The sequence below is a fragment of the Anticarsia gemmatalis genome, chromosome 27 (assembly GCF_050436995.1).
Source record: "Anticarsia gemmatalis isolate Benzon Research Colony breed Stoneville strain chromosome 27, ilAntGemm2 primary, whole genome shotgun sequence".
Taxonomy (NCBI): Eukaryota; Metazoa; Arthropoda; class Insecta; order Lepidoptera; family Erebidae; genus Anticarsia; species Anticarsia gemmatalis.
Window position 1 is genome coordinate 1,115,019 of NC_134771.1, and position 24,706 is coordinate 1,139,724.

Below are 24,706 nucleotides of genomic sequence, written 5' to 3' on the forward strand. Positions count from 1 at the left end.
ATCTTGGCTTAGTTGATAACAGCCGCGCGGATCTATTTCTGAGGTTAAGTAACGCTTGCCGAGGTTGTTCTGTGGATGGGTGACCATCTTATACATATCGAGTTCCTCTATGTTTCGGAAGGCACGTTAAATTGTGGGTCTCGGCTGTCTTTTTCGAAGATTTTTGACAGTCGTTAACAGTAGTCAGAAGCTTGAAAGTCTGACAACCAGTCTTACCGAAGGATATCGTGTTATCCAAGTAACTGAATTGTGGAGGTCCGATAGTCGCTCCATGTAAAACACTGGTATTCAGCTGCATCCGGTGCGACTGGAAGCCGACTCCAAGATCGTTTGGAAGAAAGGCTAAGCTAATATATAATAAGAAGTAATATAATCAGCTGAGCGTACCTGTGGGTGTATGACGAGTGCGCCGGGCGGCACGGCAGACATGTCAGTAACAGCCCACACCACGCCCGGCCCCTCCAGCCCGGGGCCCACCCCCACGCTCGGCTCGGGACTTGCTCCACCTAGAGAATGAAAAACAAATTTAACTAAATAATGTGACGGTGCCGGGCAAGGGTCTTTTTAAAAAAAAATACCAATTTCTTTATTTACGTCCAGAAATGCCCAGACTTGCGTCAATCTGGCTAAATTCGGAAATTTGCAGACCTACAATCGATTTTCGTGCTCCACAAACCACTTAACAGTATAATAAACGGTTCAATTATTTTTTTTTCAAATTCAACTTTAAACCGTAAGCATGTTAAACCAAAATTTCCATTTGTAGCACTTACAAATATAAATTTTGGTTTAACATGCTCTTTGAAGCACAATGTGCCAGAATGATGGTTTTACATGGTCTACAAAGCACTTACCAGTAGGTGATGGTGTGATGGAGTCAGTGCTGCGTAGACTGAGGGTCTTGTAGCCGGAGCTCGATGGAGACAGTCGCCAACTGCTTGAGGCTAGATCACCTTAAAACAAACGTATTTATATAAAGGAGTGTTTCGATAAAGATGAGACAAAGAATTTCCACTAAAGTGGGCTTTGCACTGCGGGGACTTTAACAAACATACAAATTTTAATAGTCGTCAGATATGGGTACTGAAATATATTTTTTACTACCTGACCCGCGCAACTTCGCTTGCGTCACATAAGAGAGAATGGGTCAAAATTTTCCCCGTTTTTGTAACATTTTTTGCTGGTACTCTGCTCCTTTTGGTCGTAGCGTGATGATATATAGCCTATAGCCTTCCTCGATAAATGGACTATCTAACACTGAAAGATTTTTTTTAAATCGGATCAGTAGCTCCTGGGATTAGGGCGTTCAAACGAACAAACAAACAAACTCTTCAGCTTTATAATATTAGTATAGATTTTAGAAATTTGACATTAATATGTTGGGCTAAATATGGGCAAAATAGAAATTCTGATAATTTGAAAATATAAGTCACGTATTTTTTATCAAAAGTCTAAATAAAGAAAAAAAATATAAAATTAAGGCCAAATTAAAATTAATAAGGGCCAAGTGCGAATCGGACTCGCTTACAAAGGGTTCCGTAAAAATTAAGAAAAATACACGTTTATTGTATAGGGACGCCAATTTATATATATTTTTTTAAATTGTTGTTTTGGCAGTACCGGAAAATTTCAGCTTTCTAGCTATTACGGATTCTGAGATACAGCCTGGAGACAGACAGACAGACAGCGGAGGCTTAGTAATAGGATCCCTTATACCTTTTGGGTACGGAACCCTAAAAAGTATGTAGTATAATAATATGTATGTTACCTTGTCGACTAAGCAGTCGCGGTTGTGTCGGGGGTTCGGCTCCCGTGTAACCACCGAAGCTATGCGACTTGGACACAGCACCACGACCGCGCCAGTTACAACTCGCGCTCGGCGGACCGTTGCCTTCTAACGACTGCACCTATGGGGTAAAACATATAGGTTATATTTATACTAATAAATGAAGATTGTATGATCAGTTAGACAAAGTATTAAAAGTTAAGGAAAATATTGGTAAATAATTTGGAAGTTAAGTTGGCTAAAATGTTGGACAACAAGTTGGGTATCATGTTGGAGAGCAAGTTGGCAAACAAGTTGGCGAGCACATTGGATAGCAAGTTAACAAGCTCATATGTTGACATACAGTTTTCATATATTAACAGTTAATTATTGAAACATTAATTAAAAGATTCAATTATTACGAGAGACTTAGTACAATGTTTTACAAAATGTATGAAAAATAAATGAAATATCCTAATGTTTACCTTTTGTAGTTTATTCCTGCCACCTTCCGGAGTGAGGACTTTCACAGGTCCTGAAGTCAGCCACGGCCATTGCGCTTCGTCTTGCTGCAAATACAAACAAAATTAAGAACACGGAGCCCTCTGTATTACGCAAAACCTACTGAAAGAATTTTGATGAAATCCTGCACTTCGGTAATTTATAACCCGGGCTTTTTTATCCTAGAAAATCTTTCCAAGCGGACAAAGTCGCGAGAAGAATCTAGTTAACTAAAACTTTAAAATTTAAAACTTACATAAATAACTAGCTGACCCGCGCAACTTCGCTTGCGTCATATAAGAGAGAATGGGTCATAATTTTCCCTGTTTTTCTAAAAAAAAAATACAGGTACTCTGCTCCTATTGGTCGTAGCGTGATGATATATATCCTATAGCCTTCCTCAATAAATGAGCTATCTAACTCTGAAAGCATTTTTCTAATCGGACCAGTAGTTCCTGAGATTAGCGCGTTCAAACAAACAAACAAACAAACTCTTCAGCTTTATAATATTTGTATAGATGTATAGATAATATTACATTGCTAAATTTATTGCTGTTCGGGTAAACAAATAAGGTATCTTAAAACCCCGTCTGTTTATTTATTTATTTATTTATTACCGCCTTACATTAACAGTATATTTATACTAAACATGTAAGTTATAGGTACATTAAAATTTAAATAAATTATAATTATAGAACATGTTAGAATTTTTCTCATGTTGTTTTATTTTTTTTAGATGTAATTTCCATTATGTATTGCGTTGTAAGTTTGTAATAAAATATAGATACTTACAGAACTAAATATCCTCCTCCTCACTCGCTCATAGTCCCTCTCCCTCTGTTCGAGGGACTTGCTTCGGTTTGAAGACAAAGACCCGGTGCCCGGCTCGTCCAGTGAGTGAGTGTCGCGTTTCAATATAGACCTGGAGAAATAAACATAATATTAATGTAGCTTTAACACAATAAATAACGGTAAAATAATAATACAATATATAGCCGAGTGGTATAAGTTGGTACCTTCCACGCAGGTTCGAACCCGAGGCAACACACCAATGACTTTTTCAAGTTATGTGTGTTTTAGAAATAATTATCACTTGTTCCAACGCTGAAGGAAAACATCGTGAGGCAACTTTGCATGTCTGAGAGTTGTTTAGAACAGTTCTTGAAGATATGCAAAGTCCCCAACCCGCACTTGGCCAGCGTGGTGGACTCAAGGCCTGACCGCTTCCTCGATTCGAGAGTAAAAAAGAAATAATAGTTGTTTGAATATACTAAATTCTGGCTAATACTGTGTTTATAAATATGGGAATTAATTTTGGTTGATATAGTTTACTTTTTTTAACGTCGCCAACCCGCACTTGGCCAGCGTGGTGGACTCAAGGCCTAACCCCTCCCTCATTACGGGAGGAGACCCTTGCCCAATTGTGCGACATTAATGGGTTAAATTTTATTTATATATATTAAAGTGGAACTTACTTAGCATGCAGTACATCGGGTTGGTGTCTCTGCGGGCTGGGCGGGAACGTCGCCGTGCACCACTCCTTGAAGCTCGTGCACGGAATACGACCGCCACATGTACCTAGAGAGTTATAACAATTAATAACAATAAAAAACCGGCCATGTGTAAGTCAGGCACGTCCTCGACAGGTTCCGTACCATTCATATTTACACTTATAAATAATGCGAATACATGTTGTAAAAATTATGATTTTCTTTATATTCTCTGTACCTAAGACCAGGCCCCCGTCACTCGGCCGTACCTACAGCGATAACTGCCTACAAATTCGCGTGGCGTCGGCGCCACTCCGGGAGTCGAGTGTCGACGCTCACGCGTAGAGCTCGTGCGTGCGTTTATTAGAAGTTTTGTGAGTGATGTTATTATAAAAACGTTTAAAATAGAATGGCAGGTTTAAAGCATTGCTCATTTGATGGATGTTTGTCGAAAAAGAAGGACGAGGGATTGTCATTTTTTTCATTACCTACAGATTCATTGAAAATCTATAAAACTTTACAGTCCTACCTACTACAAAATAATAGTACTAACTAGGTATAATTAGTTACTTTGTTGATGCTAACAATATGGACTCATGTCTGAATTATTAAGGAATTTGATACTTTATAATTACGAGAGCAACTTGCAAATGTGACTTTTTGTTTATGGAGATATTTCAAGGATTTTGGTATCAAATGAAACGTCTAAGACTAAAACTATTTTATCCGTTTGAATGATATAAATCGGTTCACAGGTTTAGGACATAATTATGAAGAATATAAAATAGTAAAAATGTAAACAAACCAAAACAGGTAGCAACGATGCGGCAAGCCGACGACCCTAGCGTCATAGGTAACGCGTTACTCTACGCCAGACAGTGACAGAGTTACGCGTTAAAAGAGAGCGGGAATACTTAGTTGAATATGTCGTTAGGTACGGAGCGCTTATACGAGCTGAATTAGACTTTATTGCTTAGCAGCAAGAGTCGTTATTTCTATAAATTGTTACGGGAAGTGCGTGTTCTGCACTTTAGTACTTATTATTCTGTGCTAAGACACAGTTAATAATAAAACCGGCTGAGTATGAGTTGGACTCGCGCACGGAGGGTTTACGGCCTTGGCCAACGTGATGAACTAAAGGCTTTACCCCCCTCCTTCAATAGAGAGAAAACCCTTGCCTAGCGGGACATTAATGGCTAAAATATTATTAAATTTTTTAGGTACTTTATTTTATTTAAAAATACAACTATCGCACTAAGTATTGCTCTTGTGTCGCGGGGACGTTTACAAACATACAAACAACGGACACAGAGTACAACCAGGCCGCAACAATTGGATCGCACAAGTAATTGTTTCATGTGGGAATCGAACTCACGACCTCTTGACGGAATGGTAGGGAATTTGTTTTGTTTTTTAGGTACAAATAAAAAAATAATTCCTAGTTCTTATAACATGCTTCTTTCTCATAACATCAATTAATATTCCTCAATTGACATACTCTTAATCTACAATACACTTAGAGGAGTCACTCACCACTCTTAGACACCAGCACGGAGGTCTTGCTGTTCATGTCCAAGTGATGAGACAGTTGGAACAGTGATGCGCAGCGGTGCACCAGCATGCGACCGTACGATGTCATCACCGGGAATCGAACTATGCACCGACTGTAACAAACCAATATATCGTATGTTGCAAACTTACAAACAACGGACACAAAGTACAACCAGACCCAAATCAACTATTTGTGGATCGCACAATAATTGTCACGTGTGGAAATCGAACCCACGACCTCCCGACGCAATGGTAGTGGCACGGCAACCATCTTAACCACTGCGCTAGAGGCTGTCTAATTATTGTTAGGGGAAGCATATGTCCCAAGACTCCTGCTAGGTGTAGTTTGAGCCCCTAAACTACTGCTAGTGGCAGTTTAGGGTCCCAGACGTCTACTGTGGGCGCTGGAGCCCCTAAACCTCCAGGGGTTTAGTGTAACTTACCTAGAGTCGTTGATAAGTGCATGTAATTTCTTCTCTATCTTGAGCAGCGCGAGTCTGTCGCGAGGGTTCTTGTTCAGCGTCTCCTTTATAAACGGTCACCCATCTGAATCCAAACCTTACTATAGTGTGACTTACCTAGAGTCGTTGATAAGTGCGTGTAATTCCTTCTCTATCTTGAGCAGCGCGAGTCTGTCGCGAGGGTTCTTGTTCAGCGTCTCCTTTATAAACGGTCACCCATCTAGATCCAAACCTTGCTATAGTGTGACTTACCTAGAGTCGTTGATAAGTGCATGTAGTTCCTTCTCTATCTTGAGCAGCGCGAGTCTGTCGCGAGGGTTCTTGTTCAGCGTCTCCTTTATAAACGGTCACCCATCTAGATCCAAACCTTGCTGTAGTGTGACTTACCTAGAGTCATTGATAAGTGCGTGTAATTCCTTCTCTATCTTGAGCAGCGCGAGTCTGTCGCGAGGGTTCTTGTTCAGCGTCTCTTTTATAAACGGTCACCCATCTAGATCCAAACCTTGCCATCTTAACTTACCTAGAGTCATTGATAAGTGCATGTAGTTCCTTCTCTATCTTGAGCAGCGCGAGTCTGTCGCGAGGGTTCTTGTTCAGCGTCTCCTTTATAAACGGTCATCCATCTAGATCCAAACCTTGCTGTAGTGTGACTTACCTAGAGTCGTTGATAAGTGCGTGTAATTCCTTCTCTATCTTGAGCAGCGCGAGTCTGTCGCGAGGGTTCTTGTTCAGCGTCTCCTTTATAAACGGTCATCCATCTAGATCCAAACCTTGCTGTAGTGTGACTTACCTAGAGTCGTTGATAAGTGCGTGTAATTCCTTCTCTATCTTGAGCAGCGCGAGTCTGTCGCGAGGGTTCTTGTTCAGCGTCTCCTTTATAAACGGTCATCCATCTAGATCCAAACCTTGCTGTAGTGTGACTTACCTAGAGTCGTTGATAAGTGCGTGTAATTCCTTCTCTATCTTGAGCAGCGCGAGTCTGTCGCGAGGGTTCTTGTTCAGCGTCTCCTTTATAAACGGTCATCCATCTAGATCCAAACCTTGCTGTAGTGTGACTTACCTAGAGTCGTTGATAAGTGCGTGTAATTCCTTCTCTATCTTGAGCAGCGCGAGTCTGTCGCGAGGGTTCTTGTTCAGCGTCTCCTTTATAAACGGTCATCCATCTAGATCCAAACCTTGCTGTAGTGTGACTTACCTAGAGTCGTTGATAAGTGCGTGTAATTCCTTCTCTATCTTGAGCAGCGCGAGTCTGTCGCGAGGGTTCTTGTTCAGCGTCTCCTTTATAAACGGTCATCCATCTAGATCCAAACCTTGCTGTAGTGTGACTTACCTAGAGTCGTTGATAAGTGCGTGTAATTCCTTCTCTATCTTGAGCAGCGCGAGTCTGTCGCGAGGGTTCTTGTTCAGCGTCTCCTTTATAAACGGTCATCCATCTAGATCCAAACCTTGCTGTAGTGTGACTTACCTAGAGTCGTTGATAAGTGCGTGTAATTCCTTCTCTATCTTGAGCAGCGCGAGTCTGTCGCGAGGGTTCTTGTTCAGCGTCTCCTTTATAAAAGCGACCAGCTCGGGGCCGGTCGGCTCGTTCCTTTCGTCTGAAACAACAAACATGATAATATTATTATATCAGTTTTCTTATTTTTCTTTCCAAACACGACAACTCCCGCACTAAGAATTGGGTACGTGACTTGGTTACCGAAAAATTTATAAACTCATACTCATAAAAGGTTTATCTAAAATGCTCAGACTACGTAGCTATTTTCGTAAATAATGTTGAAATTGTAATTATTAAAGACTGAAACATTTTATTAGACACTCATTTGATACGAACGAAAATATGACATAGTGACGTCACTATGTCGTATTTGTATACTAAAATGTGTTTTTGACATTTCATAAAGAGTAGCTGATTTGACTGGTAGGCAACTACCTTATTGCTCTTGTGTCGCGGACACTTTTACAAACATACAAACAACGGACACAAAGCACAATCACGCCCGAAACAATGATTTGTGGATCGCACAAATTGAATTGAACCTACGACCTCCCGACGCTATGGTAGTGGTGTGGCAACCTCCTTAACTTGCGCTACTGAGGCCGTCCGTTTTGATAAATGAAAAGATTTGAAACTTTTCAAAATCAAATCATTTATTCATTTAGGTAAAATATTGACACTTATGATAGTCTTAATTTTCTAATAACAATTAAATTAAAGTAAATAATTAACTAAAAATGACCGTCAAGTAAAATCAAAGGTTTTTCGAACAGAACTTAATAATAAATAAATAATAAAAATAAAATAAAAAGTGTGAACATACATTTGTGGTAATCACCTGAATCGTTTCTGCATAATGTCATGTTCTTTGGTCTCTCTTTGCGCTCTGGACATCTGAAACATACAAATATATAACGTATATACATAAATACTTACATAATCTATACTAATATTATAAAGCTGAAGAGTTTGTTTGTTTGTTTGAACGCGCTAATCTACGAAAGAAAGAAACTACTGGTCCGATTTGAAAAATTATTTCCGTGTTAGATAGTCCATTTATCGAGGAAGGTTATAGGCTGTATACCATCACGCTACGACCAATAGGAGCAGAGTAGCAATATTTTTTTTACAAAAACGAGGAAAATGCATGCATTCATTGTTTCTTATGTGCCGCAAGCGAAGTTGCGCGGGACAACTAGTATAATATATTATAATATCATGCCTGTTATACCCGAAGGTGTATGAAATACACCCACATTTCGCCATTAACAATTTTTTTGTATGTATAATATTTGATTCTTAAAATAATGTGTTACTAACCTACAATAATACATCTGGTCGTCCACATCGAGACTGTTGGATTTCCTCATAACTTCATTATTATTGGATCCTGTAAAACAACAAACAATATTTTAGTGTTAATCTATACTAATATTATAAAGCTGAAGAGTTTGTTTGTTTGTTTGAACGCGCTAATCTCAGGAACTACTGGTCCGATTTAAAAAATTCTTTCAGTGTTAGATAGTCCATTTATCGAGGAAGGTTATAGGCTATATATCATCACGCTACGACCAATAGGGAAAAATTTTATGTGACGCAAGCGAAGTTGCGCGGGTCAGCTAGTCTATACTAATACTAATATTATTAAGCTAAAGAGTTTGTTTGTTTCTTTGAACGCGCTAATCTCAGGCACTACTGGTTAGAATTGAAAAAAAATGTGTTGAGTAGGCCATTTATCGGTGAAGGCTTTAGGGTATATAACATCACGCTACGACCATTAGGAGCGGTGTAGTAACGAAAAATGTTATAAAAACAAGCGTAGTTGCGGATGTCAGCTAGTTTAAAATAAAGAGATGTCTACATTGTGTAAACGACCTGCGGTATATGGACTTAACAATATTGATTTATTTTTACCCTACAGAATTCCCATGGGTTGGCTAGTGAATAGTTACCTGTCTCAATGTCTGTGCAGTCGGGACAATCGTCCGAGCACACGATGCCCGAGTCCTGCTTCGTGGGACACGCGTGCCGACGTCTGCGACCCCTGCACACATATAACACATTATTTACTTTAAGAAAAAAATATATGCATATTATCTATACTAATATAATAAAGCTGAAGAGTTTGTTTGTTTGTTTGTTTGTTTGTTTGTTTGTTTGTTTGAACGCGCTAATCTCAGGAACTACGGGTCCGATTTGAAAAAATCTTTCAGTGTTAGATAGCCCATTTATTGAGGAAGGTTATAGGCTATATATCATCACGCTACGATCGATTGGAGCAGAGCAGCAGTAAAAAATGTTACAAAAACGGGGAAAATTTTGATCCATTCTCTCTTATGTGACGCAAGCGAAGTTGCGCGGGTCAGCTAGTGTAGAATATGTGTCACATTATGTAAAAAGATAAGAAACAGAACCCATTTCCATCATTTTTTAAATTTTTTCGTCTGTTTGTTTGTGCGCACATCAAGTAAAATCTACGAATTCAATGCAGACAATGTTTACACACAAAAATTATACGCAACTTGAGTTATAACTTAGTTTTTGTTTCATCGAAATTGGTTCACTCTATCAAAAGATATGATTAATTTGGTGAGTTCAAAAAGTGAAATATTACGTTACGCAACTCAGTATTGTACTTGCAACGACATCTTAAAATAAATTTAAAAAAGCTTAATTTCCCTTTAAATAGTAAAAAATAATAAAAGAACCTAATCTAAAAGTAGCAAGGTCCCCTATATACCTGCAGTTAGGACAAGCACAGGCGCCGCACACGCAGGCCACCCGCGGGTTGTTGGACAGCAAGTCGCGCGGCGCGTCCGACAGCCAGCGCCGGGCGCGTTGCCGCTGCTCACAGTGGGTCTCGTCCCAGCCGCCTGACGTTATCTGACCGACAGACAAAGAACAGTTAGAAAAGAGATACAGTCAAAAGTATTTAAAAATGCTATTTTCCATGGTGTTTCAAGATCTTTTTTTTTTTCGTCTGGAAAATGCATTACTGCATGTCCCGCTCCAGGGAGGAAGCGGGGGTCTGTCGGGCTCTCCCACAGGCAAGGCGTTCCGGCTTTTAAATTTGGGCATACCGACTAAAAACCTGACGGTGTTCCTTCAACAGTCACCATAAAGTGGCCAGGACGTGGTACCTCCAGTTGGATACTCCGCGTCCCAAATGGTGTTTTAAGATCTGCGAATCCTTGAGTGAAATTTGTAAGGATGGTACCAAGTGGCATTCTTAGATCTCTGCCTACACTCTATAATGATGTTTAGCATTTGTCTCCCATGCAAGTGGTCGAGGATTCAAGCCAAAGGCAAGACACCAATGACTGTGTAGCTATGTTCTAACGCTAAAACATAATCAAAACATTTTCTTCAAATTCTTTTTCTTAAATGGAAAGCAAGGATCGAGGATTCTGTAGCATTTTTCATCCCCTTCCCCTTGGCCTATGCCTAGCAGAGTAGGACAATAATAAGTTAAATTTATTTATCCATGTACCTGAATCTCAACTGGTAGCTTCTTCTTAAAGTCATCACTACACCTATGACTAGAATCATCGGCGCCGTCCTCGGGCGTGGGGGGCGCGAGGGGCGCGGGGGGCGCCTCCAGCGGCTGCGGGGAGGGCGACGCCACGCGGGGAGGGGACGCCGTCTCGCGGATAGCTTGGCTACGGACCAGTTGTTTTGACTTGAAGCTCTGAAACAAGAGAAAAGTAAATGTTGAATATCTTTTTTTAGTGCTAACCTATTGCCATTTACCAGGCAGTAGGCTCTTTACCAAACAAATGTGATATCCAAATAGTACTTCAATAGGCACGTCGTTTTTAAAGATATTTGGCAATCGTTACTCGTAGTCAGAAGCTTGAAAGTCTGACAACCAGTCAGTCAGTTTGTGGCTGATTGGGCTTCTCTCGTTGTTAAAGTAGAAGATATTATACAGCTAGGATGGGAAAGACATACGGAAGTTTTTTATTTACCCTGTTTCTATTCAGTTGACTGGTATTCTCCTCCGCGCCCGTGTTCTTCTCTACCTCCGTGTTCTCCATTGCTTATTGTAATTTACTGGAAACATACAAGTATATGTTAAAAATCACTACATTTAAAAACAGGACTTATCTAAGTGGTATGAAGAAGGGTGAATCTTTAAAGGTTAAACAGGTTTTGGGTTTTGTTGTAATAAATACTACTAATTTCTGTGTTTTTCTAGAATATTCTTCTAGGAATCGAACCTGTGGCGTTTATCTTAGGCGACTGGCACTATAATTTGGAGTTAGAAACTAAGGCTTCGCCCAGTGTCATCACATCTGGATATGCCTACCTTTCAGATAAGTTTAAAATTAAAGCTAAATCATTATCTGACATTTAAATTTAACAGGAACTTGACAAACAGCAGTGAAACTGGCCCTTAATCTCATCTAGAATTAGTTTATTGTAAATGTTAAATATAGATAAAAATAAATAATACCAACCTTTTACTCACTCGATAAAATAACACCTCTAAAACACAGGTATTTATACAAAGAGGGGGAAATTATTACTTAGCAATAATTAGATATTGGACCAACACTGTATCTACTCTAATAGAAGGCAACTATTTATTTTATTATTACTCATTAAAACTACTTCCATTAAAGCCTCTTAAGTCAAAAACTTTTTTAAACGTAAAACTTTTTTCTTATTCCGCGCTGTGAGGTTGGTAACTATGTAGAACACAATATCTTGATGTTGGTAAGCTCGTTTTTCTTTTTAATTTTTAGTTTTTTTAACGGTTTTTTTGTTTGCGCTCGTGGACGGTGAATGACGGAGTGCATTTTTTATTTATTCTTTATTGCAATATGGCGTAAATGTGGGTTGAGTGGGTTTTGACAAGTGGTTGGGTTATTCTGATGGGCGCCATCCATCTGTAACAAAGAGAAAATTTTCATTAGATACAATTAATTTAAAGATTTACCCTCTTATGCATATAAATACCTATATCAAGTTATAAAAGGCTTAAAAAGAGTTTTGTTTTTTTCACTCCTTAGCGAAATGAAAAAGAGAAAACATTTTATAGTAGCATTTTTAATAAAATAGGTTTATAGTGTGTTTATGAATAAGGTTAGATTTTTTGGAAATGGTAGAGTAGGACAAAATGTCTTATTTATTAGGAGAAAAAAGAAGTAAAAAATAATGTAGGTGGTTTGCTGATAAACATTTTTCGTAAGAATCTCTGGAACCAGTCGGATTTTAATGACGCAGACTACGAAGTTAATTGGCTTATTTTGTACTGAAACCTATACCAAACCAATTATACTTCGTAATTTATAAAATAATGATATTAAATTAAACCTAACAGGCTCACGCAGTTTTTAATCAGCTATTCCTGCCTTCTTCATTGATGTTAACATACGAAAAATTATTTTTTTTTAATTCCAACAAGTAATTACAGAACTAAATCATTCAAACATTGCCGTAGCCAGTTGCGCTCACCGGTCGGTAAACGATCTGTGGGTTAAGCAAACCTTGGCGCAGTCATTCCATAGATGTGTGACCGCATAGTGGTATTTGAACAGGGCGTCTCCGTGCTTCGGAGGAAACGTATAAAGTCGGTCCTGGTTGTTGTCTACTAAGATAACAGTCGTTAAGCTACGTCAAAGGCCTTCGGGCAGCTTAAACAACTTTGACACTAGGTTAACCACTAACCATACGACAAGAAGAAGTGATTCAAATATTATTCTCTTAAACTCTCTTCCTTATTATAATCAATACGAATATGTAGAGCTTAGATTTTACACATAATTTAGATAAAATACAGTAAATTTTACAGTCAGTTTTCAAGGTAGAGGCAGTGCGAAAAGCCGGAAACTCTAGGCCTATCATTAAGCTACTAAACATATAAGCTTAATGCAGTAAAGACAGGCTTATCGCGGCTTATGTAAGCCGAAGCGAAACAGTCATTCACCGCTATCGAACCATCTTATGTATGTTTCCATTGTTGTATACGATACGACAGTCTTATATTTAAAATAGGTACCTATGTACGTCTGGGCAAAATTTTCCTTCTAGGATGAGAGAAATAGTCTATCTCACTGGCTTGGTGTGGGTTGGAGAATTTGCATTCCTTTTAGAAGAGTTTTAAAAATCATGAATACACATATTAAAGTACGTGCAATATCCTACTAATATTGTAAATGCGAAAGTTTGTGAGTACATATGGATGTTTGTTACTTTTTCACGCAAATACTACTGAACCGATTACGATGAAATTTGGTATGTAGATTGTAGGTAGCTGTAGACCCAAAATAACACATAAGGTAGTATTTATCCCGGAATTCTTGAGGGAGCGGGATTAAACGGGAAGGTTTTCCACGCGGACGAAGTCGCGGGCGGCCTCTAGTTTTACATAATCCGGAGTATTTCATTTTTGATTTTGGTATCATCTAGACAGCAGACATTATAAAGCTATTCTCGCTCTTAACAGGAACGTAGACTTTTCACCACTAATGCTAACTACTAAACATGCACCCCATGCAGTTCGTAGGTTCTATTCCCACACGGAGTAAATGAACTTTGCAGCTATAATTTAAAAGTCTAAGACAGACATACATTTTCATGGGAAGTTGTCTTTATAAAAAGTTTAAATGTAGTGAAAACCGGCAAGGAGCCGACTACCCACAAAAACAAAACTGGTCTAAACGAATTATCGTTACCGGACGTATAACGGAAACAGTAGGTACAGTAAAAGAGTCCGTGACCCATTGCCCTTGCAAGTTCAGACTATGCGTCTAGTGACTCATGACCGACTCATGGCTTTACTCCACCATAACTATACCATACATGTAGTTACAGGTAGATTAGTATGATTTATTAATCTATACTAATATTATAAAGCTGAAGAGTTTGTTTGTTTGTTTGAACGCGCTAATGTCAGGAACTACTGATCCGATTTGAAAAATTCTTTCAGTGTTAGATAGCCTATTTATTGAGGAAGGCTATAGGCTATATATCATCACGCTACGTAGCAACGAGAAATGTTACAAAAACGGGGAAAATTTGACGCATTCTCTCTTATGTGACGCAAGCGAAGTTGCGCGGGTCAGCTAGTGAATAACTATGATTCAGGAGTACTTCGTGTCCGTTGTTTGTACACTCTTTCACGCAAATATTACTGAACCGATTACGATGAAATTTGGTATATAGGTAGCTGAAGACCCAGAATAACATATAGGCTACATTTTAACCCAGAGTTCCCGAGGGGTCGATTTACACGGGAAGGGTTTTCACGTGGACGAAGTCCCGGGCGGCCTCTAGTTTATAATAAAAATATTTTTGGCGATTAAAAAGAGTGGCCAGGAGTTTCTTGCCAGGTCTTCTCATTGGCTCTATCTGCCGAAAACAAATAAGGTAAATCTATACTAATATTATAAAGCTGAAGAGTTTGTTTGTTTGAACCGCTAATCTCAGGAACTATTGGTCCGATTTAAAATAATATTTCAGTGTTAGATAGCCCATTTATCGGAAAAGGCTATAGGCTATATATCATCACGCTACGACCAATAGGAGCAGAGTACCCATAAAAAATGTTACAAAAACGGGGAAAATTTTGACCGATTCTCTCTTATGTGACGCAAGCGAAGTTGCGCGGGTCAGCTAGTGAATTGATAAAATAGCATTGCATCCAGCCTATTCTCAAATCTTGTCTATCATAATAACTAACACACAACAATCGTAATCTCAACACAATCAGAGTACACGCGAGCAAGGAATCGAACCTCGTTGACAGGTAATCGATAACATCGCCACAAGGTTATAGGAGTACTGAACTTTATGTTTAATAGATTTTATGAGTAATAACCCCGGAAGATATGCTTCATTTCTTCTTTATTAAAAAGACAACTCACGCACTAAGAATTGCTTTTGTATCGCGGAGACTTTTACAAACATACATACAACGGACACAAAGCACAACCAGACCCGAAACAGTTATTTGTGGATCGCACAAATAATTGTTCCGTGTGGGAATCGAATCCACGACCTCCTGACGCAATGGTATCGGCGTGGCGACCTAAACCACTGTGCTACGGAGGCAGTCAAATTATTGTCCTACCCAAAACAGCGCTATTACATACATACATAAAATCACGCCTTTTTCCATAAGGGTAGGCAGAGACCAAAGAACCACTTTGGAGGCACCCTAGAAAGACATACACAGATCACATCGGTGATGTCTTATAAAAAGGTCAGGTGCTACTCGTAACCGACGGTCCAGTATGACAATATGTATGTATGTGAATGAGGCAAGGGAAGTTTGTAAGGATCGTACCAAGTAGCGTTCTTTTGTCTCTGCCTACCCTTATGGGAAGGGCGTGATATTATGTTTGTTGGATAAGTATTGATAGCTTATTAGACAGAATTTTGTCAGTTGTTTCCTTACATTTGTTGTCATTTTATCTATTAAATAGATTATCCGCACTTATTTATATACCAAAACTAGCGTATAAACAAAAAAAAACTTAAAAAAACAAGTAATTTATTAACCCCCGTTTTCGGAGTACATTTAGCGGTAGTTTATCTATTCAATAACGTTTTTTTTATGAGTTTTGACACTATTGAAAAGATAAACTACCGCTAACTGTAACAGAAACCGGGGGTTATTCGACGCATCTATTCTTTTATTTTTATGAACACCCTCAATTTTAAAAACAGCATTGCATTTTCACTTTTTTATTCTCCATCCTGCTCTCCCATTCGATCTCTGTCCAGCATCCTGGTAGTTCAGTAGACTAGGTCGTCCCGGGCGGGGTCGCCGGCCTCGTATATAGGTCGCGTGCACCCGGTGCATAAAGGGAGGGAGGTGGGGGGTGGGTGCCACCAGGTGACCCGGTTGCAGGATTCGATATCAATTTGATAGTTTGCGACCAATTTTCAGTGTTTCAGTTGATTTTGTTAAAGTGAATGATTTATTTATTACCCTACGTATAGAATTACGCGTTATTCTTATGAAATGATAAGGACCAACGATTTCTACTAGCTACGATTATAACAAACTTTTTTTGCTTCATTTAAATTCATACATGTTAATATTATAATGCGGGTTTTAAACGCGATTGAAAATTAAACGTCGGGTGAACAAATAAGGTATCCTAACCTTTAATTGTCAATCGCGTATAAGACCCGTTGCATTATAATATTATGTGTACTACTCGCGAGAGTTTAAACACGTTAATTCATACAAGTTGTCATACAGGATATATTTTTTAATAGAGTATTAATTCTGGTAATAATTCTACGACGATTTTTACCCTTTAATGAAATGGTAGAAAGGTTTTCTTAAACCTTGGTAACGTTAACGATTCTTTAGGAATACGTTTGTATTAGAGCAACCAAGTGGCGTTCTTTGGTCTCTGCCTACCCCTATGGGAAAAAGGCGTGATATTATGTATGTATTAGAGAAAATAATAGTAATTTTTTAACAGAGAAATAAATCATCGCGAGATCTTTAAACTAGTTCTCTTAAAATCTTCCGATATTGGATCTGTTTAGGAAACTAGGCTTAACATTTCCCTTCTCCCAGCAAAAGACCCTTACTTTATCTGGACAATAATGCGTAAAATCTTACCTATCTTTAACTAAAGTTAGCATATAGAAAACGACCATTAATCCAAGCTTAATCACCATCATTACCTCCATACATAATGCAGAACAATGTAACCTTGACTGTGACCTTGAATTCTTAACGTTTTGCCTCAAACGAAGGTCGAACCTACACCATATACTACGTCCGACTACCGGTCGCGAAGGTTGAGGCTTGCGAGGGTGGGGAGTTATGGGTGAAGGTTTAAATATATGGACACTGGAATTAGATATACCATAATATATGCTTTCAAATAAATATAACTCAAAGGTGATTGACTGACATAGTGGTCTACCAACGCACAGCCTAAACCACATAACAAATAAAGCTTAAGTTAGCCATGCAGTTATATTTTATGACGTAAGCATCCGGTAAGAAAGGAGTTTGATAAATTCCATCCCTAAGGGGATAAAATAGGGGGTGATAGTTTGTATAAATCTTCTTAGATTTTTGACTGTGTGAACCGAAATTAACCTAGATTCTCACAGGATACTTTTTACTATGGGAAACCTTTTAGCGTGGAGGAAGTCGCGGGCGGAAGCTAGTATTATATAAAACTCTTCCGTTACTCAGTTACTGACTGATGGACAACGCACAGTCGAAACTACTGAGCGTAGAATCTTGAAATTTGGTATGAAGATTCCTTAGGTAGTATAGAGGAGCACTAAGAAATGATTCTTGGAAATTCTAGAAGGGGGGGTGATATTCCACGCAGGCAAAGCCGCGGACGGAACGCTAGGCAGTATGTAATAGGCTCACTCTCTATTACATGAAACTTGTAAATGGTGAAACGTAGCTGCATTTCATATACCTCTGCCGAAGCCTTTGGGTTTAAAAGCCGTGATATTACTGTATGAATGGAAGACTGTCTGTCTGTAAGGATTCCTGAAAAACCGCAGAATCAGTTTTAAAATTTAGCATACAGATGTGAAGATACAGTGTCAAACATAAGCTTATGTAAAAACCATTAAGTACATAATATATGTCTATAAGCAGAGCGGCACGTGTCAGCCAGTTATTGTATTTACTCGTATATAACGACTAATTAGAATTCTATATAAGTTACCTAGGCAACATCTCAATTGTATAGAATACACTCAATCATGGAATATTTTTTTCGCGTGGGTAAGAAAAGAAAAGACTGTTTGGCGCGGTCGTTAGTGTATAACTACTGAGCTCGAAGCCTCGGGTTCGAATCCAGGAACGAACTAATAATTATTAATGACTTAACTCAGTTTTCTGCCTTCGTGGCGCAGAGGTTTAGGTCACCACGCCGCTACCATTGCGTCGTGGGTTCGATTCCTACACGGGACAAATATTTGCGCAATCCACAAATAATTGTTTCGGGTCTGGTTGTACTATGTGTCCGTTGTTTGTACGTTTGTAAAAGTCCCCGCGACACAAGAGCAATTCTTAGTGCGGGAGTTGTCTTTTACCCCGGAGTTGCCGAGGGATCGGGATTTACACGGGAAGGGTTTCCACGCGGCCGACGTCGCGGGCGGCCTCTACTTTTATATATAAAAATGAATCGCTGCTAAATACCATACAAACGTATTAGCAAAACCGGATAACTATTTAACAAAACAAACAATCCTCCCCTCTCGATCGGCAGTGTTCGGGCGAGATCGGGCGCGGTCGGCCCCAACGATCTGGTGCTACCCGGTCACCGGGTCAGCGGGAGTGGGGCACGGCACACGCGCGTCCTGACGTCCTTTGTGCAACTTGCAATCATGGGATGCTGGGATATATTAGATCGATTTTAAATACGAAATGTGGTAATTTATTTATAGTTGTTTGAACAGATTTCGCAAACAGACATACATATCGCACTATAATACCATAGTGCTGTAACTCAAAATATATATTTTATCCAGAATCAACGAAAAACTTGCTTATCGCCTTATTATGGGTACATTTTTTATGTTCTTTGTGTTTTAAAAATGAAACAGAAGATATTATTTTTTAAAAATAAAAAAAACCTTATAGTTATAAGTCTAGTTGAAGTTGTGTCGATGTATTTTGAATGAACACTACTGTAATAGTGCGATGTACAAAATCACGCCTTTTTCGTGAAATTTGCAAGGATCGTATGAACTGGCATTCTAGGGTTTCTGCCTACCACTATAGGAAGAATGCAAGAATTTATGTTTGTATGTTTTGCCTAAAAAATAAGTAAATGTTAAAAGACGGAAAATGCACTGGCCTTTTAAGATATATTATTATCAAATCACCATGCAGCCCATGAGGCACTTTTTACTTTTAAGCTATTGTATGGGGTAAAACAGTAATGGACGAGTGCTTATCCTTTTGACGAGTGGTTGGACCTAAGTTGGCACCTCCTATGCAAATGGTCAAGGGTTCAAACCCGAGGCAACACCCCAATGACTCTTCCAAGTTATGTGTGTATTAGAAATAATCATCACTTGCTCTAACGATGAAGGAAAACATCGTGATACAACCTTGCATACCTGACATTTCTTAAACACATTTCCTGGGAGCATGCAAAAGTCCCCAACCCGCACTTGGCCAGCGTGGTGGACTCAAAGAGCCTCATCCCTCTCTTATTCCTTCGTAAAAAGCTTATAATAATATCAACTACATACGTATATTAGAATGTTTTAAGCGTATTTTTGTGTATTTTACCAAGATTTCAAGCAATAATTTTTTACACGAATTTCATTCAGTACAAATTGCATCAAACTTTGATTCAGCCGTTTCAGTCTGACTCCCAGTCGGTTTAATAAAAAAGACTATAGATAATAAACTGCAGTCTTTTCTACATCAAAAAAACTTCGTTCTACAAAACCCGTATTAAAATCACATTGAACACAGGGTGTTGTGAGTCATGTTGTACAGGGGGATGATTAATAAAGCTCGCTTCGTTCACCGTTATTTTTACACCAAGGGCGAGCCTGGTATAGGGTGAAATGTCACGGTGGTATACTTGGAGCTTAGATGTATTTTAGCTATTTTAACTAGACTTAAAAAATGTACTGTGGTATTTTTTCTTTTTTGAGTCACTGTTTTAACATTTTACAGATCTAGTTCATTTTTAAGGTTCTGTACCCAAAGGGTAAAAACTTTCTTGTTACTGAAACTTCAATGTTCGTTTGTTTGTTTGTCACTAGGCTGTATCTCATGAACTGTGATAGTGAGATAGACGAAATTTTCACAGATTAAGTATTTTCGTTGCCAAAACACAGTCCTGGCCGTAGGCTTGTTGGCCACCATAGCCGGATCTCGCCTAGAAGACATTACACCCAGAAAAATACTTTTAAGCGGACGCAGTCGTGGACAGAAGCTAGCATATCAAAAACTCTTTTTATAGAGAAGTCAAAAACATCAAAACTGCTAAAACTAAAAATCATCACACACATAGCTATACTTTTAACCAACTTCAGTAACTATAGTTTGTATCAACTTTTATAAATATCCAATCTGTACTGTGATTATACAAAGTTTCAAATTGCTTGCTTGTATAAACTGCGTTGAAGTATTATTGGTATTCATTTTATTGATTTGCACACCTACAGTAAATTTATACGTGAAAATTATGATATATTACGTTCCAGTTGTAAAGTAGGTCATTGTCATTATCTATTTGATTATATTGATGAAGTACATTTTATTTTAAAGTTTAAATACAGTATCGCAATTTAATAAGGTATCCGTCAAAAATACAGGAAATTTTTTGATAATTACGATTACGATGCAAGTAAAATAAATAGGTAAATCTGTAAAGAAGGCTGAATAATAAAATATCCATCGTTAAAAAAATGGTATTTCGTCTACGAAAAGCCTGGTTTCTTCGTTGCTTAGTAATGACTAAGCTAAAATTACTCACGAAGAATTGGCAAATAAAAACATCATCATTTTAAATACAGGAATAATTGAGAGCGAAAAAATAGCTTTAAGTAGGTAAAAACTAATATTTTTCTATTTTTTAATTTCTTGACACATCGACCAAATTACATGAGCTTTAATTCGCTACACGATAGACAAAAATAACCCTTATTTTTGCCACATCCAATCTTTCATCATTCCAGCTTTCTCCAATAGCTTAACATAAGGGTGTCTGCCCGGTGCCACAGTGGACAGGATTGAAGATAACCGTCTGAAAGTTATTTATAATGTTAACTTGTATTATTACGCTTATTTAATTTTGAAGGGTAAAGCGAAATTTAAACAAATTCAATTTCATGATAAATTTTCGATATTTTTTACATTTTGAGTAGTACATAATTATGTGATAATTAATCCTAATACCTAGTATAACTGCTAAATGAAAATGAGATATTTTAAACCTCCCTGCGTGGGATTTGAACTTAACACCTCATAATAGTGTCTTTCCCATAGCTTTAAAGTTTTACTGTACCTACACGTCAATCTATGCGGGAATTATCGTGACCATAAATATTTATTAATACCTATTTTATTTGGTAGAAATACTTATTTAATCGCTACCTAAACGATTGTAAGTAACTAATACAATTCTGAAAGTAAAAAATACACTCTTCATTCAAAAACATCGGAAATCGAAATCATCGCCCACCCATCAATATCCAAGCCTCGTTAGCGAACACATGCCGCAGCTATTTAAAACATGCGCCGACGCAGGAAATGCCACACGTACACAAGGCCAACACACTCAAAGGTCACACACACATACACACATACACACACACTAATGTAGAGGGAAATTTCACCCACACAAATGCAACTACGTCATCACAAAACTTTTCACACACACAAACAAAAATGTTTAAAGAAAATTCAACGCACACATTCAAAATAGTGACGTATCATACGAACTTTTGTTAACATTTTACAAGAAAATAGCACACACGCACAGAAGTTGTATGTATAGAACTTTGCACACACACAGATAGTAATATTTGAAGAAAATTTCACACACACATACACACATACAAATCTACGTCACGATATGTGAATGAAACTACGTTTCGCTAATTCACATTTTGATATATTGAGAGCTTAATTTATATTCCTAATGTAAACATTTTAAAAGAACATAATATTTTCTTTTACATGTAGTTTTTACATACATACATAATATCACACCTGTTATTCCCGAAGGTATGAAATACATATGCGTTTAGCTATTTCCAATGTTAGTCCCATGTAATAGGGGGCGAGTCTATTACCATAAAGATACCATCAGCCAACGAGCACGTTATCAAACTTCTGGCTACTTCTAATAAATATTCTTTGCCCGACTCGGGAACCGAACTTGAGACTTCGTGGTCAGCAGTCGTATACACTACCCCCCAGACCATATAAGCGATTAAAGTTTTCAGTTTATTCAAATTCGAACTTTTTCGAGACGCTCGAAGCTATAATACTCGGTAAACGATTAGTGTGTTAAGCAACTATAGCTCGGAATTAGATGGATGGCCAGTGTGGCCACATAGCCACAAAATGGTATTTGAGCTGAGCGTCTCCGTGCTTCGGAAGAGTCGGTCTCAATGACTGTCCATTAAGAAAACAGTCGGTAAGCCATGTCGAAGCCATTTCAGGCGGCTTGAACAACTTTGAAACTAGGTTGACCACTAACCTTTAATTAATCATAGATGTTTATTAGTTGGTTTACGGAAGAGCATTAAGGAATTTAATTCGTAATACTATTTTTTGTTCCGGATGTTTGCGTGGGCTCAACATTTGAGTTTCAAACAAATCTACTGAATTAAGAACTATACAAACATACGTTTATATACATCCTAGAGCCCTATTTTTTACTGTTTAAATTACGTCTATTCAAACGCTAATAAGTTTTAGTCATAATGATGGTATTTTCCGGGGCAATACAATAGCCGAATTTCTTGAAATTCCGGCACATTTTCTTGAGTTGCCTTGTGCCTGCTATTATGAGTAGTAGCTTAGATGTAACCCATACGTTCCCATTATTTATATAGGTATTATTTAATAAAATTCTAAAATCAAATTCTTTCGGTGTTAGATAGCCCATTTATCGAGGAAGGCTATAGGCTATATATCATCGCGCTACGACCAATAGGAGCCGAGTACCAGTAAAAAATGTTACAAAAACGGGGAAAATTATGACCTATTCTCTCATTCGTGTCGCAAGTGAAGTTGCGCGGGTCAGCTAGTGAATAGATAAACTACCGCTAAATGTACTCAAAAACCGGGGGTAAGCTGTCTTAAATCTACACCTAAGTAACTGAAGCTTCCGATGGGAGTAGGCAGGGAGTAAAGATCGGCCCTATTCTTTTCCCTAGACAGAATACAATCTTCTTCCAATACCGATAGAAACTATATCTACCAGCAAGAAAAGCGCTCAAATTAATCACAGTATATTTTCCATATAAAATATAACAACAACATATAGTACATAGTACATAAGATCTTTCGTACAAATGTATAATACTGTAAACAATTTATTAATAAGACGCTGTATCTGTTTTACGAGTATTAACTAGAGAAGCAATATACTTGACTATTAGGAAGACTGTTTCTGTCTTCTTTTAGTAAAATTGGACCACATGGAAAGCACTAGGATAGGCGTAACAAGCAGTCTTTGTATGAGTGTGAATGAAGCAAAATATATTTCAGAAGTTACATATTGATTTATTGGCCATTCGTTTTAAAAAGAAAGTATTTTCTGCTATTGCGACTTTCAAGACACAACTAAACTTCTCTTACACTACTCCATTAGTCGAGATTCCAATGTTTTTGATATCTTAACGATAGGACGCTATGATGGACCATACAGTCAATAAGGCATATGACTAGTGGTAGTAAAACCATGACTTTTTCAAATACTTGTTAAAACTTTATGAAATAAAACATATATGACTTTGACTTTTCGAAAGGGAGGGACTGAGGAAAAATAAAGGAAGCAGAAACATCAAAAACATACCTAGAAATAGTTCTTCTTTAGAGAAAACCTGTAATATTTTCACGCCATTTTTCTTTCAAATATTTACTCACAACACAAACTAAATCTGCCTATGTAAATAGTACATACATACAATTAACCAGGCATACATAGTTGGCAGCTGCGCGGGCGCCGCTACGCGCACTTATTAATAGATCGACGAAATGTGCTGTGACGTCACCATTGCCTGCTCGCCGCCCGATCGATGCACGATACACGGGCTTTTAAACCGATGAATGTATAAATATACATACATAGAAAAATCACGCCAATTTCCTATGGGAGTAAAGATTACTTGCTACAATAACTACAAACTTCCCTTGCTTCATTCACATCCATACATCTTGTCATACAGGACCGCCGGCTACGAGTACCTACTACGCACCTAATTTTACAAAAAATCACGCTCGTTTCCTCGTAGGTATAGGCTAAAGAACATCACTTGCTGCGATCCTTCAAACTTTATTTTGCATCACTCACATCCATATATCCTGTTATACAGAATCGCTGGTTATGAGTACTATGCACCTGATTTTCCATAAAATTAAGGTGAAGAAATTACATACACACACGAAATCACGCCTCTTCCCATAAGAGTAGGTCAAAGAACGCCACTTGGTACGATCCCTACAAACTTCCTTTGCTTCATTCACATCCATACATCTAGTCATACAGGACCGCAGGTTACGAATACCACGCACCTGAATTTTTTATACAACATACCAGCGTAATAATCTATACTAATATTATAAAGCTGACTGAAGAGTTTGTTTGTTTGTTTGTTTGTTTGTTTGTTTGAACGCGCTAATCTCAGAAACTACTGGTCCTATTTGAAAAATTCTTTCAGTGTTAGATATCCCATTTATCGAGGAAGGCTTTAGGCTATATAACATCACGCTACGGTCATTAGGAGCGGAGTAGCA

The 24,706-nt window shown here is 38.2% G+C and overlaps 1 protein-coding gene across 1 annotated transcript in view; it reads right to left on the minus strand.

Moving 5' to 3' along the window:
• The window catches only part of enc (R3H domain containing protein encore), a 57,794-nt gene that overhangs the window by 19,764 nt on the left and 13,324 nt on the right, over positions 1 to 24,706 (minus strand). Inside the window, exons 2-16 of the mRNA XM_076132002.1 lie at positions 11,724 to 12,155; positions 11,232 to 11,316; positions 10,754 to 10,951; positions 10,004 to 10,146; positions 9,216 to 9,307; positions 8,584 to 8,653; positions 8,102 to 8,157; positions 7,234 to 7,363; positions 5,290 to 5,420; positions 3,742 to 3,844; positions 3,059 to 3,188; positions 2,251 to 2,334; positions 1,769 to 1,907; positions 855 to 953; positions 388 to 506 (exon numbers count right to left, since the gene is read on the minus strand). Coding sequence (XP_075988117.1) covers positions 388 to 506; positions 855 to 953; positions 1,769 to 1,907; positions 2,251 to 2,334; positions 3,059 to 3,188; positions 3,742 to 3,844; positions 5,290 to 5,420; positions 7,234 to 7,363; positions 8,102 to 8,157; positions 8,584 to 8,653; positions 9,216 to 9,307; positions 10,004 to 10,146; positions 10,754 to 10,951; positions 11,232 to 11,300 — 1,563 coding nt within the window. The 5' untranslated portion in view covers positions 11,301 to 11,316; positions 11,724 to 12,155. The remainder of the gene's footprint in view (positions 1 to 387; positions 507 to 854; positions 954 to 1,768; positions 1,908 to 2,250; positions 2,335 to 3,058; positions 3,189 to 3,741; positions 3,845 to 5,289; positions 5,421 to 7,233; positions 7,364 to 8,101; positions 8,158 to 8,583; positions 8,654 to 9,215; positions 9,308 to 10,003; positions 10,147 to 10,753; positions 10,952 to 11,231; positions 11,317 to 11,723; positions 12,156 to 24,706) is intronic.